Genomic DNA, 20,337 nt, shown 5'->3' on the forward strand with positions numbered 1-20,337 from the left:
CATCTTTTCTTCGAAGGCCGACATATCGGCAGCAACTTGGTTTTTTAACGAAGATATTCTATCGTCGAGGGCAGACATCTCAGAAGTTACTTTAGAGATTTCCAAAGAGATGTTAGCAGAGACTTTGCTTTCCAGCGAAGAAATCTCATTAGAAACTTTGTCTTCCAAAGAAGCGATGACGCCGGAAACTTTGTTCTCTAACGATGCGAAGTCACCAGAAACTTTCGAAATATCGCCAGAAACTTTCGAAATATCGCCAGAAACTTTGTTCTCTAATGATGCGATGTCACCAGAAACTTTGGCTACATCAGAAGAAACTTTCGAAATATCGTCAGAAACTTTGTTCTCTAATTTCGAAATCGACGAGATGACAGCATCTTCAAATATATAAGTTTCTGGATTAAAACCCTCATCTTCCAAAGCGTTTTTTAGTCGTTGGACTAACTCAGCCTTTTTTCCGGTAGAAGCTAATTCTCTATCCTTGAGATATCTTCTTAAATTCGTCACTGTGAGCTCATAAATCGTCGTTATTTTCACAATTTTACTTCTGACACCACTGTTATATATTTATTAATTCTTCTAATTTATTTGTTTTTATTTATTTAAAGGTTCTATTTATAACACTCACAAATTTATTAAAGTCTTTATTAAATAATTTATCTTAATTATACAATTTATTATAATTCGTGCGTTACAATTTAAACGCGAGCGCGAGCTTCTTTTTGACTGGTTTCCCACAATGAAAATCCCGTTATTTATATCCAATACCGCTAGGCTAGAAAAGTCGATCGCCTTCTCGTCTGGTAAATTCGGAGGGTCGGGCCGTCGGCTGCATTCTTGTTACCTGAAGTTGTTATTCGGCCCTTCTGGAGAATTCGGTAGTATATGACCTAGAAAATTCGTGAATGAACAGAATATTAGTAATAAATATGTTTACGGTTTTTAATATGACTCATATACTTTTCTACGTAACAATCGATTACAGCCTTCATATTTTGACTAAAAAAACTTTATAATAAGACTAAAACGTTTGCTAAATTTTGTTAGGATTGGTTTTATAGTTTTTGCACAATATTTTGCAGTACGAGGTCGGCAAAAAAAATTGCATATTTGCGAAATTTTGCTGGGCCCAAAATAGGCACTATAAAAATAGTCATTTTTTTTTAATTTTAGGAAAAAAACTCAATCTTTAAAAAGTACTTTGAAAAATTAAATAAGTAAACTAGGAGAGCCTAGGGAGTTTTTAAAAATTATAAACAATTTTACTTATAAATGAATAAAATAACTTCGCGAGTTTTACACATCTTCCGATTCCAAAATTTGTATACATTAGAACTTTAAAAGATGCGTTTTAGAAAAAAACAATGCATTTGGTTTACTGGTTGAGATATAGAAGCTAAAAGTTGGCATCCATTTGCCGCCTGATCATAAATGATAGAAGAATTTTTTTTAAAAAAACATCGGCTTTATTTTCAAGTACTTTTTATACAAAAACTTTTGCGATATGCGCCTCGTGACAACATGCATAAAAAAAGACACCAAAATGCCTAGCCAAAACAGAATCGGCGGGTTCAAAATCACAACGCGCTCTAAAAATTATTGTATTTTCTCGGATTTTCTCCCAGTATCATCACGTTGTGATCTTTTTCTTTTAAATCGATGTCTCGAATGACAAGTATTTCAAATATGGTATTTTCAAGCACCTATTTTAATTGCAAAACAAGAAATTTGTAATAAACAATTTTAAGCCATTCAATCATTGCATTTTCTTTCTATGCAGTTTTTGTTTTTGAACTTGCAATTACATAATAAAGTGAATTTTTACTTTTAGTAAAATTGGAAAAGTGAATTTTTTGGAATCAGCTCATTTTATCGATCTAAAAATGTCCTAAAATACAGGGTGTTATATTTAAAAAAAGAGCCGATGACGTCATCACTGTAATGTGTATCACCTTGTATAATGAAATTTTATTGTAAAATGTAAAACATTAAATTTAAAAATCGACGTGTTTTAGATTTTTTTAAAAAGGCTTTTCATTTAGGAAATATCGAATTTATTCCATACTTTACGGACACTTTGCATATATAAATATATATATATATATATATACATAAATATATATATATATATATATATATATATATACATAAGTATATATATATATATATATATATATATATATATATATATATATATTTATATATAAATATATTTATATCGATATATGTTCCGAAAGATTTAATCCTGGAGCTAAGATTAATACTATTATCAGAATTAATATTAAACTCAACAGTCTCCGTCTCCGGGTTGAACTGTGTCGATTATCATTGCGCCGAGCTTTCGACATCCTCTTTGATGTCTTCTTCAGGACTTTCGAGGTCTCAGTCTCCCGAGCACTCAGACGCTAATACACTGATCACTAACCAATGTGATCGTGGGTGGAATTGATGCGGGGATTTGGTGCGAGGGTTGGCTCGAACATTTCTGACAGTAGGCCTTTGATTTGCGGGTGGAGCTGGCGATATTTTCTTAATGTGAGGTCTCCATGTTGCCATCTCTTTTATTGAGACAATTTGGCCTTTTTTCAATTTCTATGGCTTCTCGTTTAATTCTTGGTTTATAGAAGCGGATGGGACTATATTTCTGGAGTTTTCAAAATCAATATTGTGGCCTGTATAAAGATGGTGTTGATCTACAGCTGAAATTGGATCGGAATTGCGTACAGAAATAAATCCTATTTTGGATTTTACGGTTTGTTTGGCCTATATAGGATCGGGGGCAGCCTGTGTAAGGTATTTTATAAACTTTGTGTTGTTCATTTGGAATGTTGTCTTTGATTAATCGGACAAGAGATGAAAGTTTTTGTTGGGGGGTAAATATTGTCTTTATTCCTCTTGATTTTAAAGTTTTGTCGATTTTGTCAGTGACATCTTTAATGTAAGGAAGTAAAGCTTTCGTATGAAGAGGTTTTGAGTCTCTGGGTTGAGAATTGAGTTAGAGATTGTGGATGCTCCTATTGATGTGATTTTTGCGGTAACCGTTAAGGATGAGGGCTTGTTTTAAACTAGAATGCTCAGTGGCTCTACTTGCACCATCGCAAAGACGTATTGATCTGGAGCCAAGAGTATTAATAAATTAATTTGTGAAGGTGAATGATGAGAGTTGGCATGCAAGTAAATATTGGTATGGGCGGGTTTTCGATAAACAGAGTGATGAATACCTTGGGACTGGTTTTATGATGTATGTTAACGTCGAGAAACACTAGGGATGAATTTATTTTTTTAGATAATAATAGAAGAATAGAATAATATAGAACAATCCTGTTTCCTCTTCAATCTAATTTATTCATACGACCTCCAGTTAAAGATCTTGCAAAATGATATAAAACCACACAATTTTTTGAGTATTTTATTGAAAATAACTGGTAAAATAACAAGATCTATTTTCGTCGTATTAAACTTGGTATTAAGCTATCTACCAATATAGTTCCCTACAAGTTCCAGCTTTATCAGCCACAAAGCCTTCCGGACAATTTCCTTTCACATTAAGAAGTGAAAAAACACCGTCTTTAGGTATTGGCACAGTCTCGTCTCCATTTGGTATGATTGGTTTTTCATTTAAAGTTGACCCTTCTGAAAAATGACAAACCAAATAGATATTGAATATGAATAAAAAAAATATTTATCAATATAAATACAACCAAAACTTGTAACGTAATTGTAGTTTAGTTTAGTGAGTTTAAATATATCTATGAAATGCAACTGTCATTATTTAACACGATTATACAGCAACGTCGACCTACTAGTTGTATAGTATATATACCATTTAAAGATCAAATATTATTAATTAATAGTATAACTACACTGAGATTCAGATAATTCTTATCATGATGGAAAGAAGTTCATGTAATTATGATATCCAAACCTGAAAAATGGCAAATTTTCTCAAAATTATCAACCAATAAGCTTACTGACAACTATAAAAAAATTGCAGAAAAAATCATAAACCAAAAACTGAATAAAGAAAAAACCAACAAGGAATCATACCACAGTACAGTTTGCTTTACGTCAAAACACTTTAAGAACTACAGGTTGTGAATTTAATTGAATACATTACTTAAGAATTTATTGAAAATCAATATACAGGTGCAGTATTCCTATACCTTAGCAAAACATACGATATCGAGAATGGTATAAAGGTCTAAATTACAAAATGAAAAATTTTGCGTAAAATAAGACAATGGTATGCCTGATTGGTTTATACTTGGTAGGCAGGAAGTTCAGATTTCGGATAAGGTAAGTCCTATCCAAAGTCAGAACGTCACAAGCCAGAATATAGCCAATACTGTACAAATATATTAAGAACACTTTTGAAACTATATGCCGATCACAGGACCATAGCTGCAAAAAGTGTAAAATTAGACCTTGCAAAACGAAGACTACAGAATGGACTTAAGATATTGAAGACTGGTGCGTTCAGTGGAAAATATTCATTAATCTCAAGAAGACTTAAGCTTTAATCCCAACTTACCACGACGAAATATTCGATATTGAAATAGAATGGAATAGAATGGAATGGTCAAATAGAGCTAAGTATCCAAGAATGGTACTTGACAATGGGCTGACGTTTCCGGCAAGTATGAACAATACAAATACAAAAAAGTAAACAAAACTAATCTAGACAAACAAATGTTAGTTAGACTAATATAAGATTCAAAACAACATGAATATTCAATAGTATTGGTATACCGATATTAAAGTATACCTACTACGTCATCAATAGTTATAGTCAGTTCCGTAAGATTTATTCCATATAGAAAAAGTCCTTTTACGAAAAACAAAAAGAATAAAAAATCTAGAATATTCTAGATGCCATCGAAATATTCCAAAATGTCTTTTAAAAAAATTCCTTTATAAAAGGTATACTAATATAAAAACCCTATCGAGCTACATCAAAGAACGTTTTTGGAATAACTATCCCATCATCGGTGCTATCTGGTTGTGCATGTTTGAAGCCACTAAATATGTAGGTAAAAACCCTTTAAATGTAGTTAAATTAACTTTGAATTACATTTTTGATATTAAAAAACTATGATGTTTAAGTTATAAAAGGAAATGGACACATTGTAACGTACTCCACTGGAGTTGCTAGTCATTAGACGAAGTGTCTTTGAGGACTTGTGCTATCAAGTTTTACTTCATAGTAAGTTTTTTAAAAATTTTACAACTAATACTGGCCCTAAATAATACTACGACCCATGACTAATACCCCTTTGCAGGGTCTAATAGCTTTTAAAAAATCAGAAGGACAAGTTGCTCGGTAAATAGAACGACTCCAAAAGTATACCTTTGACGTAGTACATTGAAAAAGGCGTCCTTAGAACAATGCCGATATTTTTTCGTGACGATACTATTTGCAACAATAATGCCAGCACTCTAAAAAACTTAAAGAATAAGAGAGTGTAACCGAAGAAATAAGTCTCCAGATGATCACAGTTAAACACGAAGAGAAAATAATGATCAGACTTTCCTGGAAAGCTTTAAAAAGACTCAAAAGAAAGATAACCTAAAAGTCATACGAGAATGCCTTAGAAATAAAGTAAAACCTATTTGCCAGGAAACAGCCTAGTATGGTAGAACTATAAAGGCATACTGGCTCAATGGAAATCTCTGTATCTCTCCAATGGTGGATTATATCGAAAGTGGGAAAGTTCCACTAAATTACGTACAGTTCAAGAACTAGTACTATCAAAATCACATATTAAAAGTATGTGAAGGACATTTTGGGGTCAATAAAACACTGGCTAGGGTTCGAGATAGATTTTACTGAATCAATTGTCTCCAAGATGTATATTGGTGCTATTGAACAAGAAGTCGTGGCAAAATTGCACAACATATTTATGAAAAGCCTTTCAATGACTTGCAGTAGACATTCTAGATCCACTTCCGATGACAGAGAGAGGAAACCAGTAATTAATGGTCTCAATATTATGGTCAGATTATTTTCAAAATGGCCTGAAATTGTACCCCTTCGTAATCAATAAGCAACTATAGTAGCAGAAGCATTCATAACATATGTCGTATCAAGACATTAAGTTCCTTTAAAGTGATATTTTAATCAAGGATAAAATTTTGAATTAGAATTATGGCAAAAATTGATAAAAATCTTGGGTATTAAGAAAATTCGCACAACGTCTCTCCATACGTAATTCGATGGAATGGTCGAAAGGCATAATAGAACAGTTTATCTATACCTTTTAATGTTCATCGCCGATAATCAAAAACATTGGAATACTTTTATTTATCTATTCTTGTTAGCTTGTAAAAGTTCCAAACAGGAAGAAACCACTTATTCTCCATCGATGGGAGTTACAGGAAGAAGCTTCACAAGAAGAAATGAAGCTTTTTCAAAATCTTATTTTTGAAAGATTAACTCCCTGCGAAAAAGAACGTTCATCCTTGATGTACATAGAAAATTTGATAGAAAATTGTTGTATTGCTGTTTACCAACTCTACTGCGGTTTGCAGTAGACTTGGTAGACAGCAATACAACAATTTTTTTTTAAATTTTCTATGTTCATTAGGGATAAACGTTCTGTGCGGTTTACAGTAAAGCTAACGCCTTCTTCTTCTTCAAGTGCCGTCTCCATCAATGGAGGTTAGCGGTTATGGTGGCAAACGTTTGTCTATCTTCAGCTGTTCTTAAGAGTTCCTCAAATCCAAGTCCTGTCCAGTTTCTGATATTACGTAACCAGGACAATTTTTTTCTTCCAATTCCTCGCTTTCCTTCTATTTTGCCTTTTATTATCAACTGAGGGATGTAGTATTTCTCGTTGCGCAACAAATGCCCTAAATAACTGGTTTTTCTTCTTTTGACTGTTCTCAATAGTTCTTTTTCTAAATTGAGTCTCGCTAGTACTTCTTCATTTGTTTTTAGTGCTGTCCAAGGAATTTTTAAAATTCTACGGTACACCCACATTTCAAATGCCTCGATTCTATTCAGGCTCTTTATTTTTAAAGTCCATGTTTCGACTCCGTAGAGAAGAACAGACCAGATAAAACATTTTACAAGTTAGTAACAAGTTTACAAGTCTGAGTAACGCCTCGTTACTCAGAAAAAAAATAAAATGTTAAAAAACCCAGCAAAACGCCTCAGAATGAACCGATCAACAAACGACGACGTACGCTACGAAAACGGAGTATGAATTTCGAAACTTGGAAGGTGCTAGGGTTTAGACCTAAAATAAATGAAATAATGTATGAAATGAGTAAGCTGAAATTGGACATCACAGTAATCACCAAAACAGAACGAAAGGACCAAGGATCAGAAAACATCGGAGAATAGGATCACTTCTACAGCGAGGTACCAAAGGAGAAAAGAGGTCAACAATGTGTTGCCATATTAATACGTAAGAAGCTAAGGAAATACATAACTACTTGGAAGGCCATAAACGAGAGAATGATAAAAATGAACCTTACGATTAGAGGACACAAATGCACAATCTTGGGTGTACATGCAGTAAATGATGACGCACCAGTAAACATTAAAAACGATTTTTTTGAGAAATTAAATTTAGATGTTGCAAAAGTCGGCACATCTCGAGAAATTATCATCTTGGGAGATTTAAACAGCAGAACTAAAAAAAAAACCCATAACGCAGTTGTAAGTTGTAGGTCAATTCGGAGCGGACCATGTAAATGATAATGGTAGCAGACTAATATCATTATACGAACAAAATAAAATGAAAATTGCAAATGGATTTTTTCAACACAGAGACATACACAAATACACATGGACGCAAAATATGAGAGGGTTAAAATCAATCACAGACTACACAATCATACGACAAAAGACAAATAAGATTGTACAAGATGTAAGAGTATTGAGAGGAGCTACCTGTGGAAGCGATCATCACTTCCTCAGGTGATATATATCCCATAACCTAATCAGCTTAGAACACGAAAGCGTAAGAGAATTATACAGAAATAGATTAAATCAAAAGTTGGAAAATAAACAATTTAATGATAATGAAGAACATTACACTCACATAAAAAAGGGTCTCCAGGAGGCAACAAAAGAAGCCATTGGATACCAAATCCAGAATCAAAGAAAACTTCCATATTGGTTTGACAAAGAAATAGAACAAGAAATAAAGAAGAAAAGAGACCAATATCAAAAATTCTTAAATACAAAGAATATAATGGATTAAATAATCTACAAGGTATCTCAAGCTAAAGTACGAAAAATGATATGTCGGAAGAAAAATGAAGCATGGCAACATAAGTGTAACATGATAAATTCACATCTAGGAGGACGAAGAAACACAGAAAGTTGGAGAGTCTTAAAATCTTTACGACAAGATAAGAAGAGAGACATAGTGCCAACTATAACAATGGATGACTAGAACCAATATTTTGAGAAACTCCTAAGGGAAGATAGACCACAATTTAAAGACAGCAACGAAACACAAAATATAAATATATTAAACTTTGCCAATACGAATAACAATGAAAGAAGTGGAAGATGTATGTAGATTTCGAAAAAATAAGAAAGCACCAGGTCCAGGTAACATCCCTGCAGAGTTAATTAAACACATTAAAAGTATAATTACCTACAGTAGTAAAGTATGGCAAATAAAGGAAAGATGCAAGAGAAAACTTGAGACAACGGAAATGGATTTCTGGAGATGTTTAGCTGGAAAATCTAGACTAGAAAGAGTAACGAACAACAGAAAAAGAGAAATTATGAAAGTAAGACATACAATAGTAGACGATATTGGTACCCAACAACTCAGATGGTACGGTCATGTACAGAGAATGTCTGAAGAACGTCTCCCAAAACAAGTCTTAATGTGGACCCCTCACGGTAGAAAAAAATAGAGGAAGACCCCGCCTTAGTTGGAGAGAAGGCATCAATAGAGAAATAAAAGACAGAGACAGAAGAAGAATTATGGATGAATCGAGAGGAGTGGCAACTGGGTATCAGAAGACGTAGGAGAACGTTTTAAACCGATCTATATATATATATATATATATATATATATATATATATATATATATATATATATATATATATATATATATATATATATATATATATATTAATAAGGTTCCATAATTTTCAAAAATCAAATAGAAAATATTAAGACAAAAATCAAATCACCGACCAACAGAAATCGCAAACACCCTGTATATTATACTGTTAAGCATTAGCTTTAGAAAGTGTTCTTTTTTCGGAAAGTGAATTTTATACGTTCAAAGACATTCCCAGAAAATATATTGGTTTTTCTAACGGTTTAGTTTTAAACTAGCGGACCAACTCGACATCGAGTTTTTTAAATGAAATTTTTATTTTGCGAGAAAAATATACAATATATACAATGACCGGAAGTAAAAATATTTTTATCAATAACTCAAAAACTATAAATGATAATTTCGTGAGCTTACATTTTTGAACTCTACGTTAAATTCTCTATTGATTTGACTAATAAAACGAAACCGGAAGTCGACCTCAAAACCGGAATGCAATTTTTAGTTCATCAAATGTCGACATGGATATCATTTAGCAGTTAATTTTGCATGCTGATCACGAATCCGGTGTCAGATTTGCTCTATCTTGACGTTTTATGCGCGTTTCGGGTCACTTCCGGTGTCGGATTGCAACCGGAAGTACATATTTAGATTCGTCTCGACGAGACCTTTCGATCCATATATACATTGTGGGGTCTAAAACTTAAAGTAAATTTTAACTTCCGGTCATCTCAAAACCGGAAGTGAATTTTTGTACCAAAAGTATATCTTGACAATCTCATACGTAATACTAATAATATTCCGAAAAAATATTTTAAATATCTAATATGGTTTTTGAGTAAAGTGGTGGACAAGAAAAGGGCTTAGCGTTTTAGTATATAAGATAGACATTTTTGTAAACAGTTCTACCTTAAACTTTCTATTGTATGGATTACCAAGAATTATACAATAGGGTAGGTTTGTAAATAGTTTGTGAGAGGTAATTGGATAGGAGAAAGTTAGCTTTTTTTCTTTGAAGAACGTAAAATTTGTTTGGATGGAGATACGTTTCTGATTGGTTTAAGGAAAAGGAAGAGGGAGATGTATGATTTTGGATAGAGTTTTGCAAGAGAGAGGAAGGCATTGTGAATTGAATATCGGGCGAGTATACTATAGTTTTTTTATTTTTGTGGAGACGACGTTTGATAATTAGCCTAGTTTTTTAAAAAAAGTCTAGATTGTGAAAAGTTGTATTTGTGTTTGGTGGAAAGAGTTCCAACTGTGGTAGCAGACAGAAGAAATAACTGACATGCTATAAGTAATAAACAGATGTATAGTTTTATACTGGACCAAGTCGATTAGTTGAGATATCCTTGTGTCTGGAGAGGAGGAGTTTATTCATGTAGTAAAGATTTGGAGCAGAGGAGTTTGGCAGGAGTATTCTGGAGAAACTGAAAGGTACGAGCAAGGTGGACAAGGCACAATCAAAGGAGAGAGAGGTGAAGTCATCAATTTTGGGAACAAAAGGTTAGTTTCGTCATTTTTAGAAACAGAGACTTTCAATCACGACCACCTATTTAAATTAGAGTTATTCGTTTTTGTTGGTTTTATTGATAATTATAATACATGATAATTTATCGGTCACGAAAATTAAGAAATTTTAGATTTGCATATAAGCTTAATTAATTTGTATTGATAATTGTGGATGTATGATTTGATGGATGTTTGAGATTTTTATTCTAATCATTGTATATGGTATATTTATGTTTATTCAAAATTTTTACTTTTAATATTTGATTGGTTTTTTTTTAATATAACATTTGCTTGTAAAAGAGACCTGAGATATCATATTAATTTGTTAAAAAAATAAATATTATAAACATACAGTTTGAGCAAATCACAACAACATATATATATATATATATATATATATATATATATATATATAAGTAACACTAGGAATCCTAAGATTTCCTACTTGACGAAACTAAATTCAAATTTAATTTTTACCACTGTGCTTTCTAAAACTTGCAAAGCAGGAATATTGATAAATTGGTCGGCAAGGGAATCTATAATTTGCATTCCACATGCCGTTCATCACGATAAAAATTCTTAGTGAATTTATTTTCTGGTACTCGAAACCGAGTAAAGAACTAAAACAAAAAGACGGTATAAGATTTAATTTCGGTGCAGGGCATCCGCAAGCCGCTTATACGTATTTCAACCTCATTAGGTCTCATCAAAGCGACATATGCAGTTGTCCTGAATCGAAACCAATCTCTTCCGTCATAGGAAAATAATTATAAAAATAATTATTTACAGACGTTACAACGCCATCTAATAACAACACTAGGAATCCTAAGATTTCTTACTTGGCGAAACTAACAGATCATCATTAGTGAAAAACCTACAAATAAGTATAACCACTTAAAAATGAAAACAAAAGGGTAAAATTTGAATTGATAAATTGAAAATGTGGTTAATACTTACGTCTATAATGAGGTCAGATGACCCTAAATTACAAAATTTCAGTAACGAACGTTATAATTCTTAATACACTAGGTCGATGATAAAGGATTACAGTTTTTAAGGAAACGAACAATTTTCCAGTTAAAAAAAGTGGACCTTACGCTATGAGAAGTAACAACCAACTGTTGACAAAAGGGAATACAAATTGTTTTAAAATGACAAAACCTTTAAAACAAGTGATAGGTAGTTTTTAAAAAATAATCAGATAGTATATGCCCATTAAGGGTGGTTTTAGAATCAAATTTATATTATTGTTTTAAATGATATATAATAAAAAAAAATTAAAGAAAAAAGAATAATTTTATTATGAATAATTAAAAAGTTTTTAATTATTTTATTATAAAAATTTTATAATAAATCAATAATAGATTGAATTTGGAGAATATACTGTTGATAGTATGAGGGTTTTGTAGACATGAACGAAAAACTGAAGATGCTGATTGAATTTAAAGAGTGTTGGTGGTTGCCTATGTGTCAGTATCTCTATAAGTTTAAATTCATATATGTATGGAGAACCTGTAGAGTTTTAAAAGGAAAATGGTATATGGATCTTGAGAGAGTGTAATTATTTAAATGAATGTGTTGTAATCACCAAAGGATGTCATATGTGACAAGAGGACGGCGGAACATATACACTAGTACCAAGAATGTTGGTTACAAAAATCCTGTAGGGAAGTTGGATTCCAATTCTGTTCAAAATAAATATCTGTGAATTAGTAAAGTATTTATGATAAGGAAATAAGAATATGTAAGGGTACATGTTTGATCAACTCAATGGGGTCCCAATGGGATCCCAAAACGGGACAGGATGACAAGAGCAGAAGTACACGTAAACCAGGTGGTTATGATGGAAAAATATTTATTGTGGTTCATGCCGATTTAGCAAAATTGACCATATATTAATTAACATTGGAAATCACAGTTCAGATTCTGAAGGTGATGAAAATGAAATATGAGAAATGAAAAACATACGTTCAAAATCTTGCAACAATCTAATTTTAATTAAATAATGTTTCATTCTTTAAATAATTTTACTGTTATCAACACGCTGTAAATAATATTGTATATTTAATTATACCTTTTTTATAAATTGTTTATTTATTAAGACTAATATTATTAAAAGAATTTATTAAGCTACTTCAAATGCAGCTGTAATTCTGCACCAAAATTTTATAATATAATCCGTGGTCGGAGCAGTAGCCAGTTTCTGTCATGTGCTGTTGCGTGGAGTAAATTTTTCACTTATTTCGTATGTTTTAAATGATGACGCATGGGTAAAGAATCATGGACACAACTATGTTATATACTAAAAAATCATAATTTAACAACAAAAATCTTTATCTTCAAAAGCCTAATCTTCAAAATTTATAACATTAAATTTTGATTTTGAGTTCTGGCAACAAATATGAGGCATTTGAAATATGACTTAATAACGCCGAATTTAAACTTTTATATTACAAACAATCTCCGTTACGTGAAAAGCTTCCACGAAGACAGCATTAGGTGTAAATTGTATCCAAAAATATGAATTTTTGAAAAATGTCCTTGTGCTATCGAAAAGAAAGAGTTTTAAAAGTTTTAGATTCTTTGTAATGTGAAAGTTTAAATTCAGAATTCTTTAGGTATATTTTGAATGCCTATATTTGTTGCCGAAGCTCAAAATCATAATTTTAGATTATAGGTTTTAAAGATTAGACTCTAACAATGGAAATTCCATAGTGATCAGTCATAAAAAATGGCAAAAAAAATGTTTATTTATTTAACAGCTTATCTTTATTTGCGGCAAAATGCAAAAAATTAATACGAAATCTTTTTTTTTTGACATTATAGAGGGTACAAAATCAGCGTTCTTCACCATTAAAACACATTTTGAATGTTATCGATAGGACACTCTGATTAAAAGATATCGAATTTTTACCGTCAAGTTGATACAAATTTTATGTAAAATTGATTTCACCCTCGTAACTATGATTTAAAATCGCCGGTCACTTCAAGCGTTGTTTCTTAGAGAACGATTTATTCTACAGTAAAAGTGTTGATAAACATTTTTGTTTAAAATTATCATAGATATATTTCTTGCTTAAAACAATTTTTTCTAAGGCATGTAGATTCTTGGTAAATCGATGTTTTTCATTTCCCTTTTACGATGGGGAGTTTTAGAGGGAAACCCGTGGGTATGAGTGGCAAACTTTTTTGCACCTTTTTGGGGTCCCAAAATTGACATTATCAGTCAAATTAAATTTGTTCGTATCATTTTTAGAGGTTAAGTGGCGTTTTCGTCTCCGACGACTGGAGTATTTAGCGAATTTAATAGTTAATTGTACCATGACGATGTAGAAATGTAATTATTGGCTACAAATCGGCTTTAAAGGAAAAATATTGTAATTTATCAAAAGTATCCTACGGTATCAAATATATTTTTGGAGTTTTATATGAAAATGGGATGATCCGAATAGATACTTATTTCAAATATGTATTTAGTTCTGTTTATAGAGTAGTTTACGAAGGCAAATGGGCTGAAATGACTGGTTTATATGCAGTGCATTGAAAATCACAAATAATGTTTAGAGCTGAGAATGGATGGTAAAGTTTGAATGAGGTTAATTAAGTAAATAAAAATTGGCATTATTATAATAGTCTAAAAGTTTATTTCTATCTAAAAGACTTTTTAAAAAAATGTTTGCTTACTTGCACATGGACATGGCTCCACAACCACTGCCACTATTTCTTTTGGCTTAGGATCTTCATAATTTTTAAGTGGTATGATGACGCTTGGAACTTTCATTAAGTTATCTTCGCCAATACTAGCTGAATTACTTAAACAAACAAGACTAATAATGCATATAAATATTGGAATTGGCTTCATGTTAATCCAAGTTATAATTTGGCAATATAAAATATTACTCTTAAACTATTTGAACAGTTTTTTAACTAGCTTAATATGCTATTTCTTATCAATACAAACGAATGTTCCGCATTATCTTGATCTTTATAAAGATTATTCGTTTAATCTCAGTTTCTGTTTAATTTTGATAAAGTTTTGGTTTAAAAAAAGATCTAGAAAGAGCTAGAAAATGTTGCACAAATAGTTTTTTACGTTAATAGTCATCATAAAAAGAGCATACAGAAAAATTATGTGACAATTATTTTTAATTAAGAATAAATTAAGTGATTATTAACCCATTTAGGCCCATAGTTGCGTTAACGCAATATATTGAATGCATTTTTTTTACATTATTACTGAAGTTTTTTTTATAAATTGCGAATAGTATATAGTACGAATAGTTTTTTATATATTGCGTGTTAAGGAAGATTTAAAAATTCAGAAAAAAATTTTCCACACAAAAAAATATAAATTGAAATATTGTTAAAAGTATTAAAATAACTAAGTATAGAAATTATTACAAGCGAGGTAAATTCTAAAAAATGCTTTAAAATATTTAGGTATTATTGTTTTATTATTCACAAGATATTTTCATAAGTTAAGACACACAATAATATTTTAAACGCAAAATTTATTTGTTTTTAGAAAATAATGTTGTCTCAGGACTTTGAATATAGCGTTGCGTTAATGCAACCATGGGACAATAAGTATAATACATATAATTGACTAATTTCTTGTGTATATCTAACTGATAAACGCGTGGTGTTTGTTATTTTGTCTCCTTGTCTTTGAGCTACATGTCTTGTGTGACTTATGCTTGGGTTATCAGTCTTCGTTTTTATTTGGTAAGGTCAGTATCCAAACACAGATTTTTCTCGAATAACGGTTTTTTTTGGTATTTGAGGTGCTACTGTTAGTTACACCACAGAATAAATAACACTTCTTTTATTATTCTGTGGTTATACGGTATCTGTAACGGTTCAGTAATACTACTAGGATAACAGAAATTGTTATCCTATTGTTATTTTCTGATATTTATGTGGAAATAACTAAGTTATTCAATGTTTTTAGGGTGATAAAAAGAATAAAGATGATCCCAAAAGGCCCTTGATTATAAAAGATCTCGAAGCTATTGGTGAAAAACTGGATGTAAATGATGAAATAGATGTTTGATTAATACCTCCAGAAGTTGATAACCTAACAAATGAGGAAGATATAGATAAGGATGCTCTTAACATCCTTAACATAACATAACTAGTTAACATAATAGGGTAACATAAATAGTTTGCCGAACGATGAGCCTGGGACGTTTAAAATAACAAATATAAATGAAGGAGATGAGTTAGAAGAGACAAATGTAAATCAGTCCGCAGTCATTTACATCTAAAAAAAAAAAAAAAATAACTGAAGTCGAAAACGTAACGTGATGCAGAAAACCCGTTGACTATGAAAATGATCCCAACTCAAATGAAGAAAATCGCATAAAAAATATAGTTGAGGAGTTGCGTGAAAAGTCGGTAGGTACTAGAATATTTTGTGGAAATGTTCAATGAAGATGTTATGTAATCTTTTAATTCAAATTCATAAAAATATTTGGGAGATCACAACTGTACCAAGTTTGACTTGGATCGAAATGATTTAGAAACATTTTTGGGATTAGATATCACAATCTTCCATGTTACTCCAGTCGTCAGAGACGAAAATGCCACTGAACCTCTAAAAATCATACGAACAAGCTAAATTTTGCCTTTTGATTATAAAAGATCTCGAAGCTATTGGTGAAAAACTGCTTATGCCGAGCATATTAATTTTGAAACCCCAAAAAGATACAAAAAAGTTTACCACTCTTACCCCCGGGCTTACCCCTAAAACCCTAAAAAATTTACTGAGAATCTGTACACCGTAGAAAAAAATGTTTTAAATAAAAAGTGTAGCTGAAATAATTTTAAACAAAAATGTTTATAAGCATTTTGCATGTAGAATAAACCGTTTTCTTAGAAACAACGGTTGAAGCGACCGTCGATTATGCATGTCAGTTACTCGCACGAAATCAATGTTCAATAAAATTTGTATCAGCTCGACGATAAAAATTCGATATCTTTTGTTTCAAGTGATCTATCGACAAAAATCAAAATGCGTTTTAAAGGTAAAGAGTTCGGCTTTTGTATGCAGTTTTTGTATTTTGCCGCAAAGAAACCATTTTTGCCATCCTTTATGATTCTCACGGGATCAACAGAATATATCCCTTTCATTGACTGGTCACTATGAAGTTTTTATTACTAGAGCCTAACCTTTAAAACCTATACTATGAAATGGTAGTTTTGAGTTTTGGCAACAAATGTGAGGCATTTGAAATATGCTTAAAAAACGCTGGATTTAAACTTTTCACAACAAAACGATTTAAATCATTTTTTCTTTTTAATTACATTATTACGTTTTTTAAAAGAACAAAACTTTTGTAATAAACTACACCTAAAACCGTCTTCTTAAATGCATTTCCCGTGACGTGTGATCGTGTGTAATGTAAAACATTAAATTCTGCATTTTTTATTCATATTTCAAATGCCTCATATTTGTTACCACAACTCAAAATTAAAATTTCATGTCATAGGTTGTAAAGACTGATCTCTAAAAATTAAAATTTTACTATAACTGGTCAATGAAAGTAATCAATTTTATTGATCTCACGTTAATTTATTTAACACCTTTATAAAAACTGAGTTTATTCTCGGCAAAATACAAAAACTGCGTACAATAGCTGCACTCTTTGCCTTTAGAATGCATCTTGATTTTTGTCGATAGGACATTTGGATCAAAAGATCTCGAATTTTTACCGTCGAGCTGATACAAATTTTATTGAACATTGATTTCGCGCAAGTAACTGACATGCAAAATCGACGGTCGCTTCAAGTGTTTTTTCTAAGAGAACGGTTCATTCTACACAAAAAATGCTCATAAACATTTTTGTTTAAAATTATCTCGGCTACATTTTTTATTTGAAACATTTGTTTCAACGGTGTACAGATTCTTGGTAAATCGATTTTTTTTTGTTTTTACCCCTCTGCGAGGGGGGTTTTAGGGGAAGCCCGGGAGTAAAAGTGGTAAGTAGTGGTAAAAGTGGGAGTAAAACTTTTTTGCATCTTTTTTGGAGTCCCAAAATTAATATTCTCTGCAAAATTCAGCTTGTTCGTATGATTTTTAGGGGTCAACTCTCTGACGACTGGACTGCGTGTAAAACTTTACTGGTCTTCCAATGAGGATAAGAGAGTTCAGTTTGTGAAGAATACAATGTCTCGAAATAGATATCTTGAAATAAAGCGGAGCATACGTCTTGCAGATAAGGGCTAGCTAGATAAACAATCATTATCATTAATTTAATTAAACCTGTTTGCGACAATTTTTTGGCTGGCAACCTGTTGTCAATGTATTCTCCTATTCTTAAATGTATGTAAAAATGTGTATTTGAAACTACGGTATAAACGTATTAATTTTCCAGTAAAATCTAGTACTATTAGGACACCGCTAATAACTTACTAATTTAACGAATATAAACAGAGTAATATATAATAGTCTAAGAGCCCACTACTGGATCACTACGTTCATAATGTAGCAAATTAAACATTTAAAATTATTGGCATATATTAATAATAAACACGAAAATGAAGAATACCGTGGCTTAAAAACTTGAGGGAATGGTTTGAATGCAGTAGTACAGAACTATTTAGAGCGGCAGTTAACAGGGTCCGCATAGCCATGATGATTTCCAACCTTCGATAGAAGATGGAACTTAAAGAAGAAGACATTAATAATAGGTTGCTAGTCAAAAAGTGGCCGCAAATATTTTTAATTCAATTAATGGTAATTAATTTTTGAACAAAAATTTTATTTCGTTCATTTATTTTTTAAATAAAATACGCTGTTTATGACGTATATGCATATTTTTTGTATCAAATTAAAGCTAATTTTTTTCTTAATGTGATGATGTATGGTAGCTTGAGAAAAATGGTCACAAATTAGGGTTGCCAGCTGTTAAAAACACTTCTTCTTCTTCTTCTTCTTTTTATATAGACATGACATATATATAACATCTGTCTGTTTATCAATGTGCCTCCAGTAAGTTGTCATTCCATCGTTTGCGTGGTCTTTCTACTGATCGTCTTCCTATTGGGGAAGCGTCTCTTGCCATCTTTACTACTCTGTTTGTTGTCATTCGGCTTATATGATCGTTCCATTCTACTCTTCTATTTCTTATCCAGTTTTTGATGTTCTCCACCTTGCATCTATGTCGTATATCTGTACTTCCAGCTCTGTCCCATAGTGTCTTACCAATTTTTCTAAGTGTTTTCACCTCTGCTGTTTCTAACATCCTTTTTGTTCTCTCTGTGTCAGGTCTTGTTTCTGCCGCGTATGTCATTATTGGTCTGATGACTGTTTTGTAATTTCTGCCTTTCGTTTCTTTCCCGATATTTTTATTTCTCCATATTGTTTCGTTTAGGCAGCCTGCGGCTCTGTTTGCTCCATTCACTTGATCTTCCACTTCGGTTTCGAGCTTTCCGTAGCTAGATAATGTGATGCCTAGATATTTAAACTCCATCACTTGTTCTATTATCTGACCTTCCAGCTCCAATTTACATCTTAGTAAATTTGCTGAAGTAACCATGCATTTTGTCTTTGTTGGGGACATTAACATGTTAAATTTTCTGGCGGTGATATTAAATTGGTGCAGCATACGTTGTAAATCATCTTTACTTTGAGAGAGTAGTATTGCGTCGTCTGCATAGCAGATTATTTTAAGTTGTTTTTCTCCCATTTGGTATCCTTTTTTAGTTTTTACTTTTTTTATTATTACATCCGTAATCAGGTTGAACGATAGAGGACTCAGGGAATCTCCCTGTCTTATCCCATTGCCAGCTTCAATAGGGTCGGTTAGTTCTTTTTTTACTTTTATTGTGTTGTTTTGGTAGATATTTTGGATCGTTTTGATTATTTCTAGTTTTGATTATTCCTGTTAAAAACACGAGGTATTAAAGTAAAAGACAGCTAACGCAACTGGTTTGAAATGTCAGTTGTGTGAGTTTTTAAAGCATATGTCGATAGATATATAATAATATTTATAATACCACTTGTCAAACTAGTGTCATTGCGCGCTAACTGCATTCTACTTTATCTTTGATACCTCTAGTTTTTAACAGCTGGCAACGCGTATTTGCAATTATATTTTCTCAGGCAACATTATCTCATCATATTTAGAAAAAATTAGCATTAATTTGATATAAAAAAGAAGCAAATACCTACGCCATAAGCAACGTATTTTATTTAAAACATAAATGAACGAAATAAAATTGCTGTTTAATTAATTGAGTTAAAAATATTTGCGGCAACTTTTTGACTGGAAACCTATTATTAATGTATTCTCCAAATTTTAAATGTATGTAAAAATGTGAGTTTGATTAACTACGTTATGAACGTAGTGATCCTACAGTGGGATCTTGTACTATAACTTGAAATTGTAAATCAAATTACACGTAGATTCTGCTTACACGCACTGTCGGTATTCAAAATGGCTACTATAATTTTGACATTATTTGAAAATGTGACAGATTTGCCTATTTACAAAATCATTTGTTTGTTCTCGTAAGATTGAGTTTCTTCATTTTCATTGTGACTTAAATTCGAATGTGGGATATTTTCTCCGCAGTATATACGTAAAAGAACTACACGCTGAGGACGACTATGGCATCGTCTACTCCAACTATCGTGGGGGAAATAAGTGGTAAGTATCCCGTTAATTTTTCATATCTGAAATTTGACGTTTAATGACAGATTTATGTATAGAAATGCATTAAAAATTACATGTTGGAACAGTTTTAAATAATTATATTTATATATTTTTTTATATATATATTTATTTATAT

General features: G+C 31.6%; 1 protein-coding gene and 1 long non-coding RNA gene across 2 annotated transcripts in view; one reads left to right on the top strand and one right to left on the bottom strand.

The window, feature by feature from the left end:
- Positions 1-3,430: 3,430 nt before the first annotated feature.
- LOC140439991 (uncharacterized) lies at positions 3,431-14,555 on the bottom strand. Its single transcript, XR_011950775.1, has 2 exons — positions 14,227-14,555; positions 3,431-3,633 (listed from the first exon to the last, which is right to left on the bottom strand). It is a non-coding gene; the product is annotated as an uncharacterized lncRNA (long non-coding RNA).
- Positions 14,556-20,000: 5,445 nt separating this feature from the next.
- LOC140434466 (uncharacterized) overlaps positions 20,001-20,337 on the top strand; it is a 72,784-nt gene continuing 72,447 nt past the window's right edge. The window contains exon 1 of the mRNA XM_072522765.1: positions 20,001-20,195. Coding sequence (XP_072378866.1) covers positions 20,156-20,195 — 40 coding nt within the window. The 5' untranslated portion in view covers positions 20,001-20,155. The remainder of the gene's footprint in view (positions 20,196-20,337) is intronic.

This window comes from Diabrotica undecimpunctata, chromosome 1, assembly GCF_040954645.1.
Source record: "Diabrotica undecimpunctata isolate CICGRU chromosome 1, icDiaUnde3, whole genome shotgun sequence".
In the NCBI taxonomy this organism is placed as follows: Eukaryota; Metazoa; Arthropoda; class Insecta; order Coleoptera; family Chrysomelidae; genus Diabrotica; species Diabrotica undecimpunctata.